Raw genomic sequence first — 25227 nt, 5'->3', positions numbered from 1 at the left:
TTGTGACTGTGGCTAGAATGAGAGTATAATGGAAAATAATGATAATAATATTACTTAAGATGCAGTGACCCACCTCTCTTAAATGTTGATAAACTCCTTAAAATTAATTTTAGATTTTTTAAAAAGGCTGTGTTAATTTTAGAATGTCAGGAATTTATGTCTTATTTTCCGATGTGGAAAATAAAAATCCCAGCAAATTTATTCAGGGATAGGAAAAAAAATGCAGTTGAAATAGGAAAGATATGAGGATTCATTGTACAGTAGCTTTCTAAAAGGATATACTTGCCAGCAAATATTTCAAAGGTCTGGAATAATGATAGAAGGAAGGTAGAGGATCTTAAATCAGACAGTTTTTTTATTCATCATGAACTAACAGACATGAAAAGGTTCATTATGATTACTACTTGCCTTGTGACACCAATTATTTTGCAATTGTGCAATAATTCTCTGCCTGCAGCTCCTAGGACACATAGGGGCCAAGCATATATATCTTGGGCATTTACCGAGTAACAGTCCTAAGAACTTGCTATATATTGTTTTAGGCTGGCAACTGTGTGCACTGCACAAAAACTGGCAGATGCAGTCCAGGTTTGATTATAGTTAAGTTTAGGAGTAAAGAAGTTGATTTTTTTCTTTTTAGATGTATTGCTGAGTCTCATGGAGCCAGGAGGGGTCAAGCAAAAAAAGTTTAAGCTAGCCATTCTTAATTCTGGCTGCAAATCAGAATACCTGTGTAGTTTTTAAAAATTCAGATACTTCAGCCCCACCTAGGTCCATCAAAACATACTGTTCAGAAACGAAATCTGCAAAAATATGTTTATAAAAAGTGTCAAAGGCAATTCTGATGTAGAATCAGGGCTGAAAATCATTGTTTTACCAACTGCATATAAAAAATACACAGTATAGTGACTAGATCAGGGTATTTGCTTGCATTATATGTATTAAAACATCACTATATATCCCATGAATATGTACTATTATTGTCAATTAAAAAATACAGAGTAGTCTTTGCTTTTATATCACTTTTTTTTTAAACCAGATAAATCCATACCATGTTTATAGAGCTCAGAATGTTATTTAGGAAAAGCTAAGGCACATAGAACCTGAAAAAAGTAATTATACCCTAAGAATTTAAGAATAAACTGAAAATTTGTTAAAATAAAAGTGTAATTATGCCAGCTGAGTATTTAAAATGTTATTGAGATTATCCCCAACCAATGTTAGAAAAGAAAGAGGTTATATACTTAGATAAAAAATGTGGTGAATTACTATCCACTGAAATCATGTTCTTAGAATTATGGCCAGGAGATATTGTCATTAATGTAGACTTCAGACACTAAAGTATAGCAGCCCTATATTTTCAAAGAGCAGAGATGCAATTAGATATCGTTTAGCATCAAAAAGGCCACTCAATACAGCTAATAAACTGAAAGACATAATTTCTAAGCAATTCTTTATAATTTACAAAGTTTTAAAATTCTAGAGGGGAAAATAGTATCACTTTTAAGATAAATTTAAGTATTAAAAAAAGGTAAGAAAATAAGGCAAGATGTAAAAAATCAATGACATTTAAATGACTAAAGAGCTAAAGGAACTTCAAAGAATAAACCCACTCTTATGAGTACCTATCCAAAAGAGCAGCATGAGTTAACAATGTAGCTTTTAATTCAATTGTAAATGAGGACCTCACAAATCTCAAATGTAGCCTAAGTTTGTCAATACGAGGTTTCTATAATCAGTTAATTTTCCAGAATCCTAGTTGAATATATTTCATTTCTTATCTCTCCTCACATCTCTAATATCATATTTTCACTAGGAAAACAAAAGATTAGAAGGGAACTTATCTCACTGCTAAAGGTTATCAACTTATCTGCATGAATGTTTGCATGTGTTTTTAATAGTAACAAACACCTGTGTACACAGGTTTACATTCACCATTCTTTGAAATGACAGTAGTTATTAGACACTGGTTCACGTGTCACCTCAGTCATCCTGCCTAGGGATGCAAATGTGATGTAGCTGGGAAATTTTCAGGCAACTGTGTATGACTGACACACAGTTGCCCAACAGTGATATATTAGCTGCCCAACAGTGAAGTATTCTCACATTGATGGCTTAGGCAACTATGTAGATTTTCAGTATTTCTCGGATGTCCACAAAATTATAAATTTGTTTAAAAAGATAAATTTATAAATATCTGGAATCTCCTAGGAACTCTCTATCCTTCATAAATATAGATGTAAAAATTACTAATAGCATTTTAAGAAATATAATAAAGATAATAAGTCATGATCAAATTGTGTATTACTGAAGGTAAGGTTGTTTTAACATTATGAACTCAATCGATGATATCCACTATATTAACAGACCAAAAAATAAAAATAAAAAGCTTATCATCTCAAATGGTGCACAAAAGCATTTGACAGAATCCAACATTTATTTGTGTTAAAAATTCTCAGCAAATGAAGAATTAAGAAAGGCAGGAGAGCTCTCCTATACTGCTGGTGGGAAATACATTCTTTGGAAAATAATTTAGCAGCCTTTAAAAAGTTAAACATACACAAATCATATGACCATGCCATTCTTCTCTCAGGTTTTTACCTAAGAGAAATAAAACATATATCCATAAAGACTGGTATATGAATGTTTGTAACAGCCATATTTGTAACAGCTCCAAACTGCGAACAATCCAAACATTCATTGACAGGTAAATGGATAAACAAACTGTGGTATATCCACGTGAAGGAATACTACTCAGCCATACCAAGGTATGGGTTTTTGATTCATACAACAACATGAATGAGTATCAAAATAACTGTGCAGAGTAAAAAAGCCAGGAAAAAAAAAAAAAGAGAGTCCATAGAGTACAATTCCATTCATATACAATTTTTGAAAAAGCACATTATCTGTACTGATAGAAAGCTTTTGCTTAGAGAAGGCTGGGGTGAAAAGGGGTAAGAGAGAGGTATTAGAAAAGGATCCAAGGAATTTGAGGGGTTTGATGGATATTTCCAGTATCTTAATTGTAGTTATGGTCTCACAGGTAATATACATATGCCGGAACTTATAAAATTATATATTTTAAACATGTATAGTCTATTGTATGTCAAATGTACTTCAAGACTGCTATTAAAAAAATTACAACTCAATCATTTCTTTGGGTTACTGCAAAAGCCTTCTAAATGATCTTCCTGCTTTACTGTTTTCTGCATAGCCAGTGATACTCAAAATTACACCAGAGTATATGTGCAAAGGTTGCTCTCTCATTTTATTGTCATCTCAAAGAAACTTTCTCTGAAAATTTCTAATCTCTATGCCCTTTATATAGCTTTTATCACTTTCATATAAATACACATGTACATACATATGTGTAATATATATTTCATGTGTACATATGTATATATATTTACATGTGGTATTTGTTTACTTATGTTTATGCCTTTATTTAGAATGGAAACTCCATGAAGGGAGGAAATTTGTTTTATTTCTTCTGAATTCCCCAGCACTTAAAACAGTGTCTGACACATGGTAAATTTTCAAATACATGCCTGATGACCAAATACACCTACAGAGCCATTTGCTATCCATTCACTTTCAGCCTTCTTCCCTGCATTATACGTCTCTTTTTTGCTACCTCCTGTAGGAGTTTGGTCAGGGTGGTGGGAAAAGTTGTAAGAAAAAGTTATAGGGAAAGATGCAAACCTTCTTGGAAGGCCAGGGATTTTGCAAAAGCTTAGGAAGCGAATTGTGGCTGAAGGCAGCCAGATTCTCTTATCTGGAGCTTGAGAGCAAAGAGTAGATAACAAGGTAATGTAAATGAATTTATCTAGATAAATTTGTTTACTCTTGTCTCCAGAAATCAACCTTTGATTATTCATGCACAGGACTGCTCTCTACTCGGGGGGGGGGGGGGGGGGCGACAATGTTTATTACCCACATATTGTGTTTGTTCCAAGCCTTTATCATTAAATCTGTACTAAACAAATGCGAGTGGGGCTGGCTTAGGGTGGGCTGCACTCTGTTGGTGGCTGCTGCACTCTCTTGTTGGCGGTGCTGAGCCATGCGGTCCCCTAGTCGCACTGTCAGGCAAAATACCTGTGTCAGCATACTTCTTTCATACGTCACTCGGCCAGAGTCTGTGGGACAGACTCGGCAGGTGGTGCCCCGTATGAGGAACGCTGCAATGGATTGCGATGGAACCCTCAAAAACGAAGGTGAAGAGACTGCGCAGTAAGTCATTGGTGCCCGCTCGGGATTTGCAAGTTCGAGGGAACTGTTCAGGCTAGGGCTTCATCATGGCACAGTGGTTATTGGCTCAACAGAAACAGCATATAAAAGTACTGAAACAGCTGCTTAAAGCTAGTGGAGCCTCAGTTTTGCAGGCTCATAAGGGACCCAATGCAAACTGCTGTTTCCCATAACCCATGGTTCCCAGAAGAAGGTACGCTAGACATAGGAGTCTGAGAACAAGTGTGGAGAAATCTTAACATCATGGCCAAGGGTATGAGATCCCAGTAACATCTCTAATGTTATGGGCCTTAGTTAGGGCTGCTTTGTCCCGCACTACACAGAAGAACCTAAAAAGGGAAGGGAGGAGAAATCATTACCTACCTTACCGCCTCCTCCTTCTCCCTCAGCCCCGCCAGTAAAGGGCAAAATACCAAAGAGGAAACGGAGGTTTTGCCTGAGCCCCCTCCTTCAATAAATTGAAAGAAAGACAAGGGATACACTACAGCTATGGGATTCTGTCTTAGGTAAGCAGCATTAGAAGGGAAGCTCTTGCCCGGTAACGCAAGATCAACAAGGCAATGGAGTACATGGACCCATTACTTTAACACTTATAAAGAGATAAGGAAAAGCATTAAAGAAAACAGAGCTGCTAGCCCATTTATGAGAGGGTTAATTGAGGTCATTTTGCAGACCTCTTTCTAATAATGGCCACTGTTATTCCTCCCCTACCCCTGACATGGCTCTCTCAAAATCCTATTTGGGTAGAACAGTAGCCTTTAAAGGGAGAAAAATTACAAAGAGTCCATGAATTAGTTGAGGAGCAATTAAAAGCCAGCCATATAGAACCATCACACAGTCCTTGGAATTCACCCATTTTCGTCATTCCCAAAAAGTCTGGCCAATGGAGACTTCTGCATGACTTGCAGGCTATCGATGCTAATTTGTAACCTTTGGGGCCCCTTCAACAGGGTTTCCCTTACCCCGCAGCGATTCCTCAAGATTGGCCTTTAGTCATTATGTACTTAAAGGACTGTTTTTATACTATTCCCCTTGCAGAACAGGACAGAGAAAAATTTGCGTTTACAATACCAGCTATCAATAATGAAAGGCCAGCTCACTGATTTCATTGGAAAGTGCTTCCTCAAGGGATGCTGAACAGTCCTACCATGTGTCAGTATCATGTAAATCAGGCTTTGCTCCCAAGTAGAAAAGAATTTCCTAAATGCAAGATTATTCATTTTATAGATGATATTTTACTAGCATCCCCAACGGAGCCAGTAATTTTAAGTTTATATGCCTCTGTCATAAAGAATACACAGCTAAGAGGTTTAATCGCAGCACATGAAAAAGTATAATTGTCTTCTCCTTGAAAATATCTTGGATACATACTAACTTCCTGGTCAGTAAGACCTCAAAAGGTTAAATTAAATACTAGCAACTTGCATATCTTAAATGATTATCAAAAATTACTGGGCGATATTAATTGGTTTTGCCCCATCTTGGGCATAACTACTGATAAGTTACAAAACCTGTTTTCTGTCCTACAGGGCAATACAACCCTAGATTCTCCCAGGCATTTAACTCCTGCAGCAAAAAGGGAAATTGAGGAAATAGAGCAAGCTGTTTCTCAGAGGTAACTAGATTGCATAGACCTGCAATATTCAGTTCAACTGTTTGTTTTTCCTACTAAACGTTCCCTAACAGGATTAATAGGACAGACAGCTCCAGGGCTATGCTTCCTAGGATGGGTTTTTTGCTCACGTACTGGGACTAAAACACTATCTCCCTATATCCAGCTAGTTACTAAAGTCATCTATATAGGCTGCAGACAATGCAATCAGTTTCTAGATTATGACCCTGATGTCATAAGAATTCCTTTGAGTAAAAAGCAATTCAAAGCAATATTGTCTCTATCTCTAGATCTTCAGATAGCACTGTCTGATTATGCAGGCCATACAGAGCATGCCCCTTCCTGCTGACAAACTACTTCGGTTCTTATCTCGTACTGCTGTAGTTGTGTCTACAAAAGTAGTTCACTCCCCCATACCTAAAGCTTTAACGCTTTTCACTGATGGTGCTGGTAAAAATAGAAAAGTGGTTATTTGGTGGAAACTGCCTAATTCCCTCACTTGTTCTGGATTTACTAGCACTCAGAGAGCTGAGGTTGGAGCCTTAATATTGGCCCTGGAGATCTTTTCTGCTCAGTCTATCAATATTGTTAATGACTCTGCTTACTCTGTGTATTTATTACAGAACCTTAAGACAGCCTTCATTAAGCCCTCTCTCGAGCCCACCTATGTGCACTTTTTCTTCGACTTCAGCAACTGCTGGATCAACATACACATCCTATTTTTAACATACATACTCAAGCCCACAGCCCACTGCTTGACTCACTGGCTAATGGCAATGAACAAGCAGATCTATAGGTTATGACATCACTGCTTGACCAAGCCACCCAATTGCATCAATTTTTTCCAACAAAACTGAAGAAACTTAACTAAACAATTTCAACTTACACAAAGACTAGCTAAACAAATTATTTTACAATGCCCACATTGCCAACTCACAGGCACGTGCCCTCCTTCAACAGGTGTTAACCCTAGAGGACTAGAACCTAATCAGTTATGGCAAACAAATGTTATTCACATCCTTGAATTTGGAAAACTCAGATACACATGTATCCACTTATACCAATTCTCACCTAATTAGCACACATGCTTTTCCTGAAGAGTCTTCCCAATATGTTATTAAACATTTTCTCTTAATTTTTGTGTTTATGGGGTGGCCCACAAAAATTAAAACTGATAATGGTCTGGCTTATGCCAGCTCACAAGGTCAACAATTTTGTCACACGTGGAACATCCAATATTCCACAGGTATCCCTTATAACCCTCAAGGACAGGCCATAGTAGAATGTGTCCACTCTACCCTTAAAAATAAGCTCAAAAAACAAAAAAGGGAGAATATAAGTAAGGATCCTGCAACACTATTGGTGTAAGCCTTATTCACCCTTAATTTTTAAAATTTAGATGATAAATTTCAATCAGCCATAGAAAAGCATTTCACTAAAGCCCTTCAAAACATAAAACCTATGGTTTTATGGAAAGATGTAAATAGTAATGTATGGTGTGGTCCAAATGATTTAACATGGGGAAGAGGATATGCTTGTATTCACAACCCCTCAGGTCCTCTATGGATTCCAGCATGACACATCAAACCATACTATGGTGTCGCTAGGACCCAACCTGGTATCAGAAATGAAGGAAATGACCCTGCAGGGCCAGCAGCCCCAGAGGATGCGGCTTTCTCGAATGACACAAGCCCCAGACATTACCTGGGGGATGCTGACGAAGACAATTCAGGAGGCTGAGTGAATCCTGTTCTGGACACAGACACTATTCACTCCAGATAATTTGTTCCTTACTATGCTTTCAGTTGTACATTACAACTCTTGTAGGACATTGGTTTTTCTTATTCTCTCACTTTGCCTGCTATCTGTACCTGCTACTCTCTATTAGGCCCATCTTCTAAATCCGTCTTTCTTTCACCCTGTTACCTGGGCAGACACGCCCTTCCCAGCCTCTAATAATGTAACTGCTTGGCTAGGGGGGATTAACATACCCCCAGTGGGGTTCCTTAGTAACGACACACATTGGACTGAGCTGCCAAGTAACACTACATGTCACTCCTTAATTGGAAAAGAATATTACTAATTATATTCATGCTTGTCTTATGTTACTTACTAATTCTAGGATGCAAAGCTGGAATATGAGTTATAACTGCTGCGCCTGACAAACCTGTTGCTGCACACATCTGTACTCTTCAATCAACAAAACTTGATGCAAAAAACAGAAAAGGGGGAGATGTAGGAATTCGGTCAGGGTGGTGGGAAAAGTTGGGAAAGATGCACACCTTTTTGGAAGGTCGGGAGGTTTTACAAAAGCTTCAGAAGGGAATTATGGCTGAAGGCAGCCAGATTCTCTTATCCAGAGCCTGAGAGCAAAGGGTAGATAACAAGGGAATGTAAAGGAACTTATCTAGATAAATTTGTTTACTCCTGTCTCCAGAAACCAATCTTTGATCACTTGCGCACAGGACTGCTCTCTACTCGGGGGGTTGACAATGTTTATTACATACAAATTGTGTTTGCTCCAAGCCTTTATCATTAAATCTGTATTAAATAAATGTGACCAGGGCTGGCTTATGCGGGGTGCACTCTCTCGATGGCTGCTGCACTCTCTCATTGGTGGTGCTGAGCCGTGAGGTCTCCTAGCTGCACTGTCAGGCAAAATACCTGTGTCAGCATACCTCTTTCATCTGTCACTCAGCCAGAGTCTGTAGGACACACTTGGCAACCTCCTTTCCTGGCTCCAGTGAAAATAATGACATTAATATTTACCAGCTCATATTTACTGAATATATATTATTGCCTAGAAACTGGCCCAAGTCTTATATAACCAGTATTTAACATAATCCATACAAAAGAATGGAGATATTATTACTTCAAATTTGTAGATAGAAAACTTAGAGTGACTGAACTAAATTTGAGAAAAGGTCTGATGCCAGAGTCAAAACTTTTAACTAACCATCACGCTAGTTGTCCCTTTTAACCTTATCTTGGTTACTGTCTTGCCCCATCTAAACTATCTAACTCTAAACATACAGTAAAATAACATGTCATTTCATCTGTCAAACCCATCTAGGAAGAATACAGCTTAAAAAAACATGGAATAAGCCAAGAAACCTCTAGATGCCACATTCAATGTTTCTAAGTTTAAATGCTTTATTCATAACACATTATAATAAACTGGTTTACTTGTTTTCCTATCCCATGGCTTATTATTAATAGAAAGAGCAATTCTGAAAGTGTGATAGTGAAATCAAACTGAAGAAGAAAGGTTCAACAAATATCTCAAAAACAGCAATTAGTGACAATTGACAATGAGCGGGAAAATCATTTAAAAACTGAGTGTCCATATCAGCAACATCCTGTGATAGGCACACTAGTCACTAGACAAAACTGAATGTGTACACACACTCCCCACACACTTAACTTAGTATTTACAACAATGCTGTGAGACAGATTTCTAAAACAGATCCCATTTTAGAAACAAGCAAGAAGAGTCTGAGAGGCCTAAGTAGCATCTCAGTCTCAAAGACCTTGTGTGCCTGATAATCAAAGATGGCTGCTTCTCTAAAAACTCCTAGAATCTAATTAATCCATGCATTGTACATCTCAAGACTTAAGAAAGTAATGAATTAAAATATTTAGTGACTGCTGACTGCGCATAGGACCCTACTTGATGATGCAGGGGTACAAAAATGAATCAGATATTCCTGCTACCCCAAGGAAGCTCCACAGTTTAAACAAATATTTTAAATAAATTTGTATTTAAAATAAAATATAGCACTAAATAGAAAATTACAAATATAGGAAAGATACAGAGGAAGTTAAGGGGTTTTACAGATGAAAACTATTTGCTTATAGCTGGAAAGATAAGAAGAGTTTTAGAAGTCACTGGAAAATGGGAGGAAAGGGAGAAGGGAGAAATTCTAATCTCAAGGAAGAAAATAAAGGCAAAGAAGTAAGGAAGTACAGGACATTAATCCCATAGTCCAAGAAAAACTAAACTACATGAAGGTCTAACGGAGATAAAACTGAAAGGCTAGACCATCAGTTATATTTTCACAACTTTTTCTTCACCTTTCTCTAATTGAAACTTAGCTTTGTTTTGGAGACATGGTTACCTTTAGCCCTTTCAAGTGGTGACTGTGTTCTTTTCTATCCTTTGTGACACTGGGCCTGGGGGAAAAACAGATACCTTCTTCCTTGATCCATGTTGCCATTTTTGGACAATTCTCTCTCCTTTTACCATACTCATCTCTGATTGTAATTTAACTCTATTATCGACTATTCCTATTAGTGTTGTAGTCACCAATTCCTGGATCACAGACTCTGGCTCCCTGTTGCTTTCTCTAACATTACATTTGTCAAAATTCTTAATGATTTAGTGATTTCATAATCCATATAGCTATTAATCTTTGAATACTGTGGTCTTGATGACTTTTTTCCCAAATGATTTTCAACTTCTTTCTACCTTAGCCAGTGAGTGCAATGGTCATAGTTGTACTTACTAGAAGAAAACAATAGTGTCCGACACGCTGCACCCCTTCAAGGATATTTAGTAATGCGTGAAGGTTTCTTTTTGGTCATCACTCTGAATGGAAAATAATGATGGCATTTGGTGGATGGGGGCCATGTCTGGTACACCTTCTGTAATACAGTTCTACACTAAAAATGCCAATAGCACTCCTATCGAAAAATACTGCTGCTCTAGCTACATCCTACTCAGATATCAACAATTCCTCAGATCCACTGATCTTGTTACCTTTCCTCCATCCCTCATCCTCTCTCGCATCCCTTCTTAATCAGCTTAGATTTGGTGGTTCATCATTTATTCACTCCTTAAACCCTTTCTTGATTAGTAATACACAACTGACAAAACTTTAATCCTATTTAACAGAATTTTCCATGTGTATGCCATCACTATTATAGCTAAAAAGTTGCAAGAGAAAAACATGTAACCATACCACCTTTTTTTTTTTTTTTGAGACAGAGTGTTACTCTGTCACCCAGACTGGAGTGCAGTGGTGCGACCTTGGCTTGCTGCAACCTCTACCTCCCAGGCTCCAGCAATTCTTGTGCCTCAGTCACCCAAGTAGCTGGGATTACAGGCAGTTGCCACAGTGCCTGGCTAATTTGTGTATTTTTAGGAGAGATGGGGTTCTACCATGTTGCCCAAGCTGGTCTCAAACTCCTGACCTCAAGTGATCTGCCCACCTTGGCCTCCCAAAGTGCTAGGATTACAGACTTGAGCCACTGTTTCTGGCCCAAACTGGCTTAAAAAACAAAGCCAAAACCCTCTTATCTTACCATCCTTTCTTGACCCCAAACCCAGCACTACCACTATTTCTTATCAACACCCTTCAAAAGAGTTTTCTATATGAACTGTATCCAATTATTCTTTAACCACTCTCTTAAGCTCACTACCATCAGGCTTTTGTACCCATCATTCCACCAAAATTGCTTATCCATATCCATGCCACCCAACAACTCTATGTTAAGAAAAAATCCATAAATGTTTTTGTTTGTTTTGAGACACAGTCTCACTCTGTCACCCAGGCTGGAGTGCAGTGGTATAATCATGTGATCATAGCTCACTGCAGCCTTGAACTCCTGGGCTCAAGGAATCCTCCTACCTGAGCCTCCCAAGTAGCCGAGATTACATGCCCACACTACCATGCCTGGCTAATTTTTTAATTTTTATTTTGTAGAGACAGGATCTTGCTTTGTTGCCCAGGCTGGTCATGAACTCCTGGGTTCAACTGACCCTCCTGTGTCAGCCTCCAAAAGTGCTGGGAATACAGGTGTGAACTATCAGGGAATACTGATACTGAATACAGGTATCAGTCTGATATTAAGTGGCTATTATATGTAATCCAATTCAAAATAAGCAAGCACTGAACTCTAGTATTCAAGTCACTTAGAATAAAAGTAAATAAACTCTATCTTATTTCCCCCATGGATAATCAAAACTTTTTTAAAAATAAAATTCATGAATTTGTTAATAATGCTTACCTGGCTGAACATGGGTAGCCTGTAGGAAGTATTTCAAAGCTCTCTCAAAGTTCTTTTCATTTTCCAGAGCATGACCCACATTATTCCATAGTTTGGCATTATTTTTATTTACCTTAAATACAAGCACAGATAGACTCCAGTTCATACAAATATTTCTTTGGTATACTATTAAGAAAATAATGTTCTATGGAAATGTCTCTGGGGATGACACAGGAGTCAAATAAAGACTGCTTCACCAAATTTACTCTCCCTTCACCTGAACACCAACATACTAAAACCATAACAGTCTTACTTCATTCATGTTATATATTAACATTTTACTGAAAATGTTATTTGATGAAAGCACAGTGGTGTTTCAAAACTTCTGCTCTACCATTTGTATTTTTAGGAGCAAAAGCACTGGAACATGAGAATGTGTTTAAATGTTGCACTGATGACTTATTTTTAGACTTGACATATTTAAAGTTATTTATGTAGTCCATTATGGTAACGGAAACCCTGAGATTAAACCTCTGAGTCAATCTGTGTTTTCAAAGTTCACAGATTGCCGTGGTGTTCTTGCAGACAGATGACACTTAGCCAAGGAACTAATTGCAGCGGTTGTGGCTATAGGTTCCAACCACTGTTCTGGGAGTGAGTATAAGCAAAATTCTGGAAAATTATGGGGCTCCACTGGTCTCCTAGGAGTATGGTTTAATAAGCATGGTAATGAGGTCTCACTTGTTGGCAGACTTCTGAGCTGGGAGAGAGAGTAGAGTTACTGAGTTGTATAAGAAGAGAGTCATCTGATCTTAAGTAGATGTGGAATCAAGAAGTCACACAGACTACTGGAATGAGGCGGCAATCCAATAAAGCTAAACACCAAAGAGTTAAGAAATAGTCCAAAGGAAGTAAAAATTCAGGTATCTGAAGAGGGGTACTGGTAAGGGAGAGCTTGAAAACATCTTTGCTGATAACCTTTAAAAAAAACAAATTTTTGTTTTTTAAAAGACCTTTTTCCAATTTATAAGGTACATTCTACAGGACAATCTTATGTCCTTCCTTTCTGCCAATGCTTATCTTTCTGATGGTATTGTAACCACTGGTTATTTTCCACATCGTTGGGTACATTTTTTTTTTTTTTGCTGTGCATTTTATTTTACTGAATTGATGCCATCAATTATAAAACTCACTATTATTTTAAGTACCATTAACAAAGAAAAAAGGCCACTAACTTAAGATGCTTTTCACTCTAAGACTTACTTGATTTCAGAGATATAAAAAACGAAAAAAAAGAACACCTTTAGAACCAATGAAATATACTATTCTGATTTAAACATCGTGTCATTTGAGCTTCCAATAACTGTATAGCATTTAGGGAATTATCATATATGCTTTGGGCATATAGCTAAGTATTATTCAGAGCATTTGGTTATGGCATATATTAAACAACAAATTATTTTTATTAATCTTTTAGTGAAGTACTTAATCTTGACTGTTAAATGTCTAATTAAAAACAAAGTTAAAACAGCTTAGAAATTGTTCCAAGAAATCACTGATGACATACTTTCCCGTCATTCTGAACAACACTTTACCTTCAAGGCTGACATAAACAAAGTATATTCCGATTCCCAATCCCAATTTCTGTGGAATGTTTTCAAGGAATGAGTGAGTATCACCATAGACAGACAAATCCAGGATAGCTTTTTAAACACACTGTTTAAGAGAAAAAAAGCAAAACAAAAAAAAATTGTCTTCATCACCAAAAGCATTTTACCTTTCAGAACAGAGGTAAGAAGTATCTTAAATGCTCCTAAAATATCAGATGTGAATTTATTCTAATTCATTCTAATGATCATCCAACTTTAGAGGACACAACACCAAAAAAATTAAATATTGTGAATATGACTTTCCAGTCAACTGCATTATATATGCTAATATTGGCTATATTTCAAAAGTTCTGTTTAAATTAAATGATTATAAATGGATAAAATCAATTTTTAAATGTGACTTTTTATATTTACAGTCCTTTTTGCCATTTTCTACAACTGAGTATTCTTAATTGAGTTTAGAAAGGTTTGGTCAGCCTTACCACTGGTCACATTTGAAAATGTTTTGCTTACAATTTATACCAAGGCTATCATGATATTCTTTATTTCTCTACTGTAAAGCTAGAATTGTCTATTAAAAGGCATAGTAAAAGTGACTCTTCATTAAACAGAGGCAAATTACTTATACAACTTTAGGTTAATTATTTGAAGGCTCAATTCCTCACCTATAATCTTTATGATCTTGTTTAGTGTTAATAGTCTCTGAGTCTATGTTTTTGTTCCTATAACATGGTTTAATTTCTTTCATTTTGATAGATCCACTTAACTAGGACACATGAGTATGGATGAGAAAGAACATGGTCATTAGAAGCAGTCAGATGTAAATCTGAAACAAGACTGTTATTTACTAGCTGTGTGATCTTGGGTAATATGGCTTCAATGTTCACATCTGCAAAATAGACTTAAGAAGTTCAAGATTAAATGAGAAAACAAATCTAAAGTGTTTATCATGGTCCTTAGTACATGGCAGGCATTCAAAAATGGGTAGTGATTATAAATGGATATATGGGTAGAAGCTAAGAGAAAAGGTTTGGTAGATGGCAATAAAAAATTGCGGACATGGATGAGATTATCTGTGGAACACATGCAGTGTGAAAAAAGTGGCTATAAGACTTTGAAAAATGTAAATATTCAAAGAGCAGGTACAGCCAGAAGAATTAATCAAGAGAAACACTTTTTATAGACACTAGGGAAATGAATTTTAAATTAAAAGAGTTGATTTAGTTTAGCTACTAGGAGGTACTTTGTTGTATATTAAGGGTGAAGTGGAGAGAAGTCAGAATTCTGTGGGGTTAGGGGTGACTAGAAAATGGGAAAGTGAGAGAGGTGACTATTTCTTTTTCAAGTTGCAAATTCAAAGTTAATATTATTACATCAGTATTACTTGACCTTTAACAATTTGCTTGATTTGGTAATTTTAGTGCCACAGCTTAAGTATACAATGAGATAATAACTATAACAATGATAGTTTCTAAGCATATATAGTGTGACTATGCTTTCCTTAACTGTTAGTCTGAGGCAACTAGGATACAAAGATTATAATGAAGATAGTGATGATAGCAAGAAATTACAGATTGCTTACCATATGAATTTTATATATATTAACTCAATACGACTCACTTAAGTAGGATGACTATTATCTTAGTTCACTGAATATGGAAGTGGCAATGGTCATTTGTGACTTTATTCTCAGTAACATCCTTGTTTTCATTTGGGTCTGACTCAAAGTTTGTTCTGTCTCAGGCTGTAAAATCAAATTGCATAAATATGGGGAAGAACACAGAATAAGTAGGTGCTGTGGAGCTTTCCTAACTTGTCTTACAAGACAAATGTGGAGATTATGGAGATGAAAAACCAAAAGATACAAAAGCATGACTTAGAAAACTGAACTAAATACTTAAATTTTAAAATGTGTCATACTTAATTCCATAGTAAGCATTACATGAACTGACATTTAAATTCACCTTTTTGTTGATATTTTCTGCCATCCATGGGCTACCAAAATACAGAATCCCATGCTGGGAACATATAATACTCGCTCGGCAACAACAAATCCAACTGGAAAAAAAAGGTTCGATGCAGGAATAAATGGTAATGCCATTAAACAAAGCGCCTACAAAAAAAAAAAAAAAGATTTAATAATTTATAATAAATTTATAATAAATTAAGAAATATATGGGCATCTGATACTCGAATTCAAATATTTTATCATTTAATTTGAATAGTGTACTGGTAAACTATTTTTAATAATACTGTGAAGAATATTAATTTAAACATAAAGAAGGCAACTTAGGCATTAACAAACATCAGGATGTATGTAAGCAAGGTGAAATGGAAATCTTGAATTCTAGAAGTTATAATTACAAGATATCTATGAACTTTCTTCGAAAACAAGATTTCTAGGTGTGCTTGGAAGTGATTACTCCTTGAAATTAAAATCTAAACCATTACAGCATTTTAAATTTGAGAAGCATAATTAGCTATATCTCACTGGTTTTCTGTAAAGAATACGCTTGCGTAGTAAAATATAAAAACTTTAATTAATGTAAATATTCACATCTTTAAGAAAAATTAAACAATAAAGGTTCATCCAGTTAAATAAAAAGTGGAAGTACTTTTTGAAATTGTATCTAAAATAACACACTCAAACAACTCAATTGTAAGAAAACAACCCAATTTAAAAAATTGGCAAAGGAGATAAACAGATATTCCTCAGAAGACAACATGCCCATGGCCAACAAGTATATAAATGTTCAATATCACTATCATTAGGGAAGTGAAAATTAAAACCACAATGAGATCTCATCTCACACCTGTAAGAATGGCTATTATCAAAAAGGCAAAAGATAACAAATGTTGGCAAGAACGTAAACACTTGCACAGTGTTGGTAGAATGTAAATTAGCATTGCCATTAAGCAAACAGTATGGAGACTCCTCAAAAAATTAAAAATAGAACTACCACATGATCCAGCATCCTCACTACTGGGTATAGATCCAAAGGAAATGAAATTAGTAAGTCGAAGAGAGATCTGACCTCCCCTGTTCATTGCAGCATTATTCAATTTACAATAGCCAAGATATGGGAACAACCTAAGTATCCATCAACAGATTACTGGATGAAAAAAATGTGGTACATATACACTTTGGAATACTATTTAGCCTTAAAATAGAGGAAATCCTGTCATTTTGACATGGATAAAACCGGAAGACACCATGTTAATAGAAATAAGCCAGCCACAGAAATACAAATAACACATGATCTCACTTGTATGTAGAATTTGTAAAAGTTGAACTCACAGAAGTAGAGTAAATGGTGGTCACCAGGGTTGGAGGGAGAAGGATGGGGAAAGGTTGGTAAAAGGCATAAAACTTCAGTTAGGAGGAATATAAATTAAACAAATAAAAATTTTACACATCTAGCTATGTGCGTGTGGTAAAAATAAGATGATAATGAAATATGCTAATAGGTTTTTCAACAAATCAAAACTACAAAGGCTGATTAAAAAAAATTTAAACATGTCAATTTTTACAACTTTACTACTTTAAGGAACCGCATGATATTGGAAACTGAGGGAACAAAATCAGGTGTTGTTCAGACAAGACAGCAGACTACTGTACCTTAGCATTACTTCACATAACATCCTGAAAGGTTAAATGTATTTAACTAGAAGCTTGGTGTATGCATAAAAATAAAACTGACCCCCTTTAAATCAACAGTCTTTCATTCTATAAGAATTTCTAAAATTACTAATATAACACTGAACAATGAAATGAAACATCATAAAAATGTTTAGATTTCTTACCATTCTGAAAATGGGATGACATGTGGTTTCCACATTATACACCCACAAAACACTAGCACATAAATAGCTTGTGAAGGAAATAAGTTTGGTCACTATTAGGAAATCTGTTTCTATGGACATCTGCTTCCATATTTTGTTACCGTGATTTGTTTTATAGTACCTAATTGAATAAACAAGTTAAAACTTTAGCTTCACAAGTTTGAGACTCTTCTAATGGGCTAAGGTGAAAGAATGTCTTTTTCTATTTGACTTAATTTGTGAAATACAGAGGTATATACATTGAAAAGAATACTCTCTCCACAAAAGTTCACACATTAATGATTTGTAATAAGGCAACACTGAATCTGAGGAAAATCACTACCATCAAACTGGTCACCATCATACCAATTTATAGGTCTGACACTTCTGTTTTTTTAAATCAAAAAGGTAAGAACAACTAAGAGTGCATAGAATTCACTTTCCATTTCCCAGAGATGCTTGACAAAAAATGTGAAACAGATAAAGTTCCTGAATATGTATGTAGTTCATTGAAAAAAAAATTATACTTATTAATTCATGGCCGCCCTAAGGCAATTTCATTTGAAGGAATTAAGTGTTAAATTCACCCAAAAGTGTATTGTAGACTGATGCATAAACTATACAAAAAAAAAAAAACAATCTCAGGAAAAATCTATAGGTCCTCTAATGATTAACTTATTCACAAGTCCTAATATGCTCTCTAATAATGTATGTCAACCTAGTTAACTATCACTATCTTTTAATTTCCTTCTTCCAGTAATATAAACTGTCCTTAAATGTTAGGATAATTAGTAGAAAGAGCAAAGAGTTCAAGACAAATCTGCTTTACTTCTCATTTCCTACATAAGGCAAACCACTCAGTTGCCTCAAGAGTCTTTCTTTTCTTCTTCTTCCTTTTTTTTTTTTTTGACAGGGTCTTGTCTGTCATCCAGGATACAGTATAGTGGCATGATCATAGTCTACTGCACCCCTGAACTCTTGGGCTCAAGCAATCCTCCTGCCTCAGCTTCCCAAGTACCTAGGACTACAGGCATGCACTACCATGCCTGGCTAATTAAAAACAATTTTTTAGAGATGGGATCTCACTATCTTGCCCAGGCTTGTCTCAAACTCCTGGCCTCCATTGATCTTCCCATTTCTGTCTCCCAAGGCACTGAGATTACAGGCATGAGCCACTGAACCCAGTTAGTTCTTTACAAATAAAATGGGGATTAATAACGACTTACATTTTGCTGTTCACAAATATATGACATCTTATCTAATAAGTGCATAAGATGGTATCTAGTCTTTGGTAGGTACTACTTTGTTCTACTTATCCCTTCCAGAGATCTTCAGAAAATATCACCATAAAAAATAGCACATTTATTAGGACTATACCAAAAGTAAAGTTATGCTTAAGGCCACAGCTGTTCCATTTTTATATGCATTTTAAATTCAGTTTACATTACATGCACCATTATTTTATTTGCTGAAACCTTAATTCCCCTACCTCTCCTTTTTTTAAACTTTCTTTTAGCAAAACTCCAGCTTTGGATGTATTCTACCATTTATTTCTTTTGTCTGTATTTATGAGAGTGGCAATGCGCTGCTAGAGAAAGTCCCTAAGCTGAACAGATTAATACTATCATAAAAGCATGAGCACCAAGTTCAAATTTATCCTTAAGACTGTTTAGGATTTCTAGGTTTCTCTGGAAAGTTCCACTCTTTTTTTTTTTTTTTGAGACGGAGTCTCGCTCTGTCACACAGGCTGGAGTGCAGTGGCCGGATCTCAGCTCACTGCAAGCTCCGCCTCCCGGGTTTACGCCATGCTCCTGCCTCAGCCTCCCGAGTAGCTGGGACTACAGGCGCCCGCCACCTCGCCCGGCTAGTTTTTTGTATATTTTAGTAGAGACGGGGTTTCACCGTGTTAGCCAGGATGGTCTCAATCTCGTCACCTCGTGATCCGCCCGTCTCGGCCTCCCAAAGTGCTGGGATTACAGGCTTGAGACACCGCGCCCGGCCAAAAGTTCCACTCTTCTTGACTGCTTTGAATCTTCATTACTTTTCTCAAACTGTTGACTCATGTCACTTTTAGCAGGCAACTACATTTCCTAATTTACAGGGAAAGCTAAAGCCATAAAACAAGAATTTCTTGAATTTCCTGCTGCTAAACCTACCAACATCCACATTCATTTTCTTTCTTCTTGTAACATAAGGGGTGTCTCTTCTATCTCAGGCCAAACCTGTGCTCCATATCTCCTGCTCCTCATAAACTTCACTAACAATTATTCCTTCTCTAATTTATTAACCACTTTCTAATCAACTGTATTCTTCCTATCTATATATTTAAACATGCTCTTGTCTCTCCAGCCTTAAACATCTTTAACAATACATCTTTTAAGCTACCTTCCCTATTCGTTACATACCTCAGGTACAAAACAAGTTCCCATGATCTTAGGAAAGATTTTGTTGCCATAGTATCAAGTAGCCTGCTTAACTAATCAACTTAAGTCCACCACTTAACCAATCAACATTTCAACTTAATAAATATGTTCCTGCAAGCCAACCCATCAGGGATATCCGCATTCTTCTAAAAGTCAGCTGAGTACTCCAACAAAAATGCTTCTATATGCCAACCAATCAACAGTCTCTCCCTGACATCACTCCCTCCTACCTCTGAAGGTCTACCAATGCCAGATCTCAATGCTTCCCCCAAGCCCTACATAAGATTAGCAGTCTGACTTGAAACCACTGCCTGACCAGCATAGTCTTCCCTTACTTAGGTAGGAAATAAATCAAGTTTATCCCATCCTTTGAAACAGTCAAAGTTAACTTATTCCTACAGGTTATCTATACTAGCTCTCTTCACTTTCTTATCAAATCACTCACTGCACAGAAACAAATTTCCTTTAAGTAACTACAGACTAAAAGAGGTCCAATCCAACAGATTCTAGATCTCACTTTCCCCTTCAAGAGCATCTGTTAATGTTAACCATTTGGTCTTTCTTAATACACTTTCCTACCTTTCTCTTCATTTGGTATGTCTCCTATTTAGGATCCTTCTCTTCAACATCTAAATATAGGAGTTTCTCAAGACCTAGTTGTAGATGTCTTCTCTTTTCACTGTATTTAGCCCACTCAACTGTTTTCTGGGGAGAATTAACACCAAACACTCTAAGGCTTCCATTATGAGTATGAGTGAACTTCTGTGCATCTAGAATGTTAACAGCTACCATCTTGGACAGAACTGACAAAACCCCAGTTGAGAAATGCTGCTCTATAACCTCATCTACAGTCCACCTTATCTACATCCTGGTTTCAATTACCATCTCATGTTAATGAATAAAATTTCTATGTGTAGCTTAAGTATCTTTTATGAACTCCAGACAAAAAGTGCTGTTCAAAATGTCCAACAGGATGTTTCAACAGTAAGGCAAACATGTTCAAGGATAATAGAAAACACAATCTTTCAATCTACTCTGTATCTCAGACATTCAAATTTCTCTAGAATGTAAGTTCTCTGGAAACGTGAACTGTGTATTTACTATCAAAACCTCAGTGCCTAAAATGCTGCACTGTACGAAGGGTAAAGTCTGTTTTTAATTAAATGAATAAATCAATCTAGCAGCTACAGCAAAAAATTATGTATCTGCAATTCATTAAACATACTTTCTGACATATAATAAATGCCTGAGAATATATACTATTGTCTTCAATAAATTTTTATTTTTACTTTTTTGAGACAGAGTATTGCTCTGTCACACAGACTAGAGTGCAGTGGAGCAATCTTGGCTCACTGCAAATTCCACCTCCCTGGTTCAAGTGATTCTTGTCAAGTGATTCCTGTTCAAGTGAATCTCAGCCTCCTAAGTGGCTGGGATTACAGGCATCCACCACCACGTCCAGCTAATTTTTGTATTTTTAGTAGAGACGAGAGTTACACCAGGTTGACCAGGCTGGTCTTGAACTCCTGGCCTCAAATGATCGACTTGCCTTGGCTTCTAAAAATGCTGGGATCACAGGCATGAGCCAACGCACCGGGCCTGTCTTTAATAATTAAAAGCAAGAGAAAACAGAACCCTTACGAGTATGAAATGAGGCAGGGTAAGAAAATTAAAAAAACAAAAAACAAAAAACAGTACAGAAAAATAACCACACACACACACACACACACACACACACAAACTTTTCAAATAATCAGAGTTCTCTGAACATAGTAAATGCTATCTAAGGGAGTAATAAAAACCACCTTGCTCATGAGAACTGAAAAGCTCTGTATTGCTAGTTGTGTATCTTATATGACGTTCTTCTCTGTGCCAAGAAAACAAATAAAATACAGTATAATCAATTTCTTCAAAAAGTATATAATTTAGTTGGATAAAGGTAAGAAATATTTTATGTGCTGAACATATGTCAAATTATGCCTGCAAATTAACTGCGAATTTTGGGATAACTGAAATATCTTTATAAATTGGGATGCTGTTGAACAAAAGAAGGAATGCTTCTAAAAAGATGGTTTTGCTGAATTAAAGGTAGTTTCTTACTTATTCAACTGAATGTAACATCATTTGGAAAGTTAAGAAAAGTTTCTTACCATTAAAACAGTCTTGGAGGAATCACCAGAGTATCTGAGACTGAATACTCCCAAAGTCCCCAGAAAACAAAAAAAAGTAAATGTGGCCAGATTTCGAATATCTAGTAACGACTCTATAAGTGGTATTGTTCCCATGGTCCAATCACAGCAGAGCTCCGAAGGATTTAATAAAAGCCAAGCATTCACAGGAAGGAGGTAGTTAAAAGTCAGTTGCCTTGTAGGAGTTGGGCTTACAGCAGCTGGGTTATCAAACCTGTATAAAGGATTTAAAAAATGATTACCAATAAAACTTTTAAAATACAGAATTATTTACATAAATAAAACACTAAACAATAAACATTTTATATATCATCTTATTAAACAGAAGACACAGATGAATGTTATGTGTAACTCAGACTCTTGCTAGAGTTCAAACTATCAAAACTTTATGAAACATCTACTTCAGAGAAGTGGTATTTATGAAGGACTATTTGAAAGGCAAGCAGGTCATCCATTTCTGTTTATTATTAGAATAGTTCAGACATGCATCCTATAATATTACAATACTGCAAAAGTGTTCCATTAAACCTTTTGATTAAAAGTAGTAACAAAAAGTTGTATAAGATTTATTGTTGTATGTGTTGTGTGAATCACTTTTGAAAACACTCACCAATGCTTTCCTACATGAGATATTTCTTTTAGAGCTAAATGTTAATTAAAAATTATGCTTCCTGGAAAAAATTAGTATATTTTTCTCCTATCACGGAGAGAGAAAACCATTATCACCTAGAAGCTTTCTTCCCTCTTTGACTCCTAGGAAGCCAAAAACCAAACTTCTAGTACAAAGTAGTAACTGTGTAGGGCTATGTAACAATTTGTGTTCTACTTTTTCTCTTAGTAAATACTAACAAAAACTTATATCATAGTTTATCTATTCCCAGGCCATGACATATATACATTTCATTAGTTTAGTCTGTGTTCTAAATTTTGTTGGCTATAATATATAGTACTTAAAAGACCCATTTTCTCACTTTAAAATGAGTAAGCCAATGAAAAATCAAGTACTATCACATATTTGACTTGATTTTCTAAAAACATACCAAATATCTGATAAAAATAAGTACTATTTGAACAAATAATATCATTTCAAAATTTTCATATGGAATCTCACAACTTACATATTTTTTTCAGATAAAAATAAATCATAATTTACAGTTCACATCGAATAGTCAAAAAGATCTTGCATCAGTAGTGAAGTGAAATTAGTCTTATCCTAAATGCTGTTGTGGTTCCACAAAACAAAGCTTAAAAGCAAGACTGGGCTGGGTGTGGTGGCTCATGCCTATAATCCCAGCACTTTGGGAGGTCAAGGTGGGCGGATCACCTGAAGTCGGGAGTTCCAGACCAGCCTGACCAATATGGAGAAACCCTGCCTCTACTAAAAATACAAAAAGCCGGGCGTGGTGGCGCATGCCTGTAATCTCAGCTACTCAGTAGGCTGAGGCAGGAGAATCGCTTGAACCTGGGAGGTGGAGGTTGCGGTGAGCTGAGATCGCGCCATTGCACTCCAGCCCTGGGCAACAAGAGCGAAACTCCATCTCAAAAAAATAGAAGAAAAAAAGTAAGAGTGAAAGATAAAACATTTTCCAAGTAACTTAAATGCATTCCAGAATAAAACTCAAAAGTTATAGAATACATTAAGATAAAATTCACAAATGGTATCTGTTCAACAATCACCAGGAATGCAAAGAAGCAGAGAAATACAACCTATAATGAAGAGAAAATTTATTCGATAAAAACTGACCAAAGAATGACATTAGTAGGCAAGGACATTAAAGCAATAGAACATGTAGAGATATAGAAGATACAAAAGAAGACTCAAATCAGACTTCCTTCTGAAGATGAAAACAGATTCACAGGTAAGAAATAATTAGATGAAATGAAGGGTAGATTAGATATTCAGAGAAAAGACTAGTGAACTTGATATAGCAAAAGAAACTATCCAAACTAAAATGGTAAAAGATTGAGGGAAAAATCAGTGCAACAACTTCAAGAAACTTAAATATACTTAAGTGACATACAAGAAAAAGATGAAAAAGAAAAGATGGCAAAAATATTTGAAGACTAAACATTTTCCAAAATGTATACAACATTAAAACCTACAGATTTCAAGAAGCTCAGTTTGACTAAGCACAAGAAACATAAATACATAAGAAACAATGATAAAGAGGAAATATTAAAAAAAGGCATAGAAAAAAATACACATAACATACATTAGCATAAAGTGGTAAGGATGATAGAGGTTTTCCCACTGAAAACAACATAAGCCAGAAGACAGTAGATTTACATTTTCAGAATACTGAATGAAAAAGTCAGTGTAGAATTCTCCACCCAGAGAAATTATCTTTGAAAACCAGATACTTTTAATCAAGAAGTGCTAAAAAAATTCCTTCAGGCAAAAGGAAAAATAGTACCATATAAAAATCTTACCTAACAAAGGAATAAAGAACACTGGAAATGGTGACTCCATGGTTAATGTAAAATATTTTTATTATTTAAATTCCTCTAAGACAATTGTTTAAAGCAATGTATGTTCAAGGAAAACATATGCAAACTGCACAAAAGCTAAGTTCTTACATATATAAAATGTATACTATATATGATATTTATACTATACTGATATTTTTCATTTTATACATATATTCAAAATTAGAATATTCTTGAAGGTAAATTGTGATAAGCAGAGGATGTTCTAAAATCCCTAAAGCAACACTAAAACAACCAAGATTTATAGCTAGTAAGCCAACAAGGAGATAAAATGAGATATTAAAAAAGGATCCAAAGGAAGGCGGAAAGAGAAAAAAAAGGGAACAAAGAATAGATGAGACAAAGATAAAACAATTTTAGCAAGATGACAGATTTCCATCAAACTATATCAATAATCATATTAAATATAAATCATGATCTATCCCATCTAAAAGTCAGATTATCTGACCAAACAACAAAAGACCAAATTGTATGCACGCTACAAGAAATCTTTATACATAAATCATAGACAGGTAAAAAGTAAAAAGATGGAAAAAGATACACCACATAACACTAACAAAAGATAGCTGGGATAAGAAAAAGTGAATTTCTGAGTAAAGACTATTACTAGAGATGAAGCTCATTTAATAATGACAAAGGGATCAGTTCCTCAAGATGACTTAACAATCCTAGTTCTTTATGCACCTAATAGCAGAGCTACAAAAACATGTAAAACAAAAACGGATAGAAGTGCAAGGAAAAACAGCGAAATATACAAGTATAGTCAGAGATTTCAACATCTCTCTCTCAGTAACTGACAGAATGAGTAGACAAAAATCACTAAGGATAGAGGAGACTAAATTAACACT

At 35.7% G+C, this 25227-nt stretch overlaps 1 protein-coding gene across 1 annotated transcript in view; it reads right to left on the bottom strand.

The window, feature by feature from the left end:
- Window positions 1-25227, bottom strand: part of TMTC3 (transmembrane and tetratricopeptide repeat containing 3) — a 57557-nt gene that overhangs the window by 11650 nt on the left and 20680 nt on the right. Inside the window, exons 7-10 of the mRNA XM_025403539.1 lie at window positions 21854-22106; window positions 15423-15571; window positions 13444-13564; window positions 11870-11981 (exon numbers count right to left, since the gene is read on the bottom strand). Coding sequence (XP_025259324.1) covers window positions 11870-11981; window positions 13444-13564; window positions 15423-15571; window positions 21854-22106 — 635 coding nt within the window. The remainder of the gene's footprint in view (window positions 1-11869; window positions 11982-13443; window positions 13565-15422; window positions 15572-21853; window positions 22107-25227) is intronic.

Source organism: Theropithecus gelada, chromosome 11 (genome assembly GCF_003255815.1).
Source record: "Theropithecus gelada isolate Dixy chromosome 11, Tgel_1.0, whole genome shotgun sequence".
NCBI classification, from domain to species: domain Eukaryota; kingdom Metazoa; phylum Chordata; class Mammalia; order Primates; family Cercopithecidae; genus Theropithecus; species Theropithecus gelada.
This window is presented reverse-complemented; position numbering and strand designations above follow the sequence as displayed.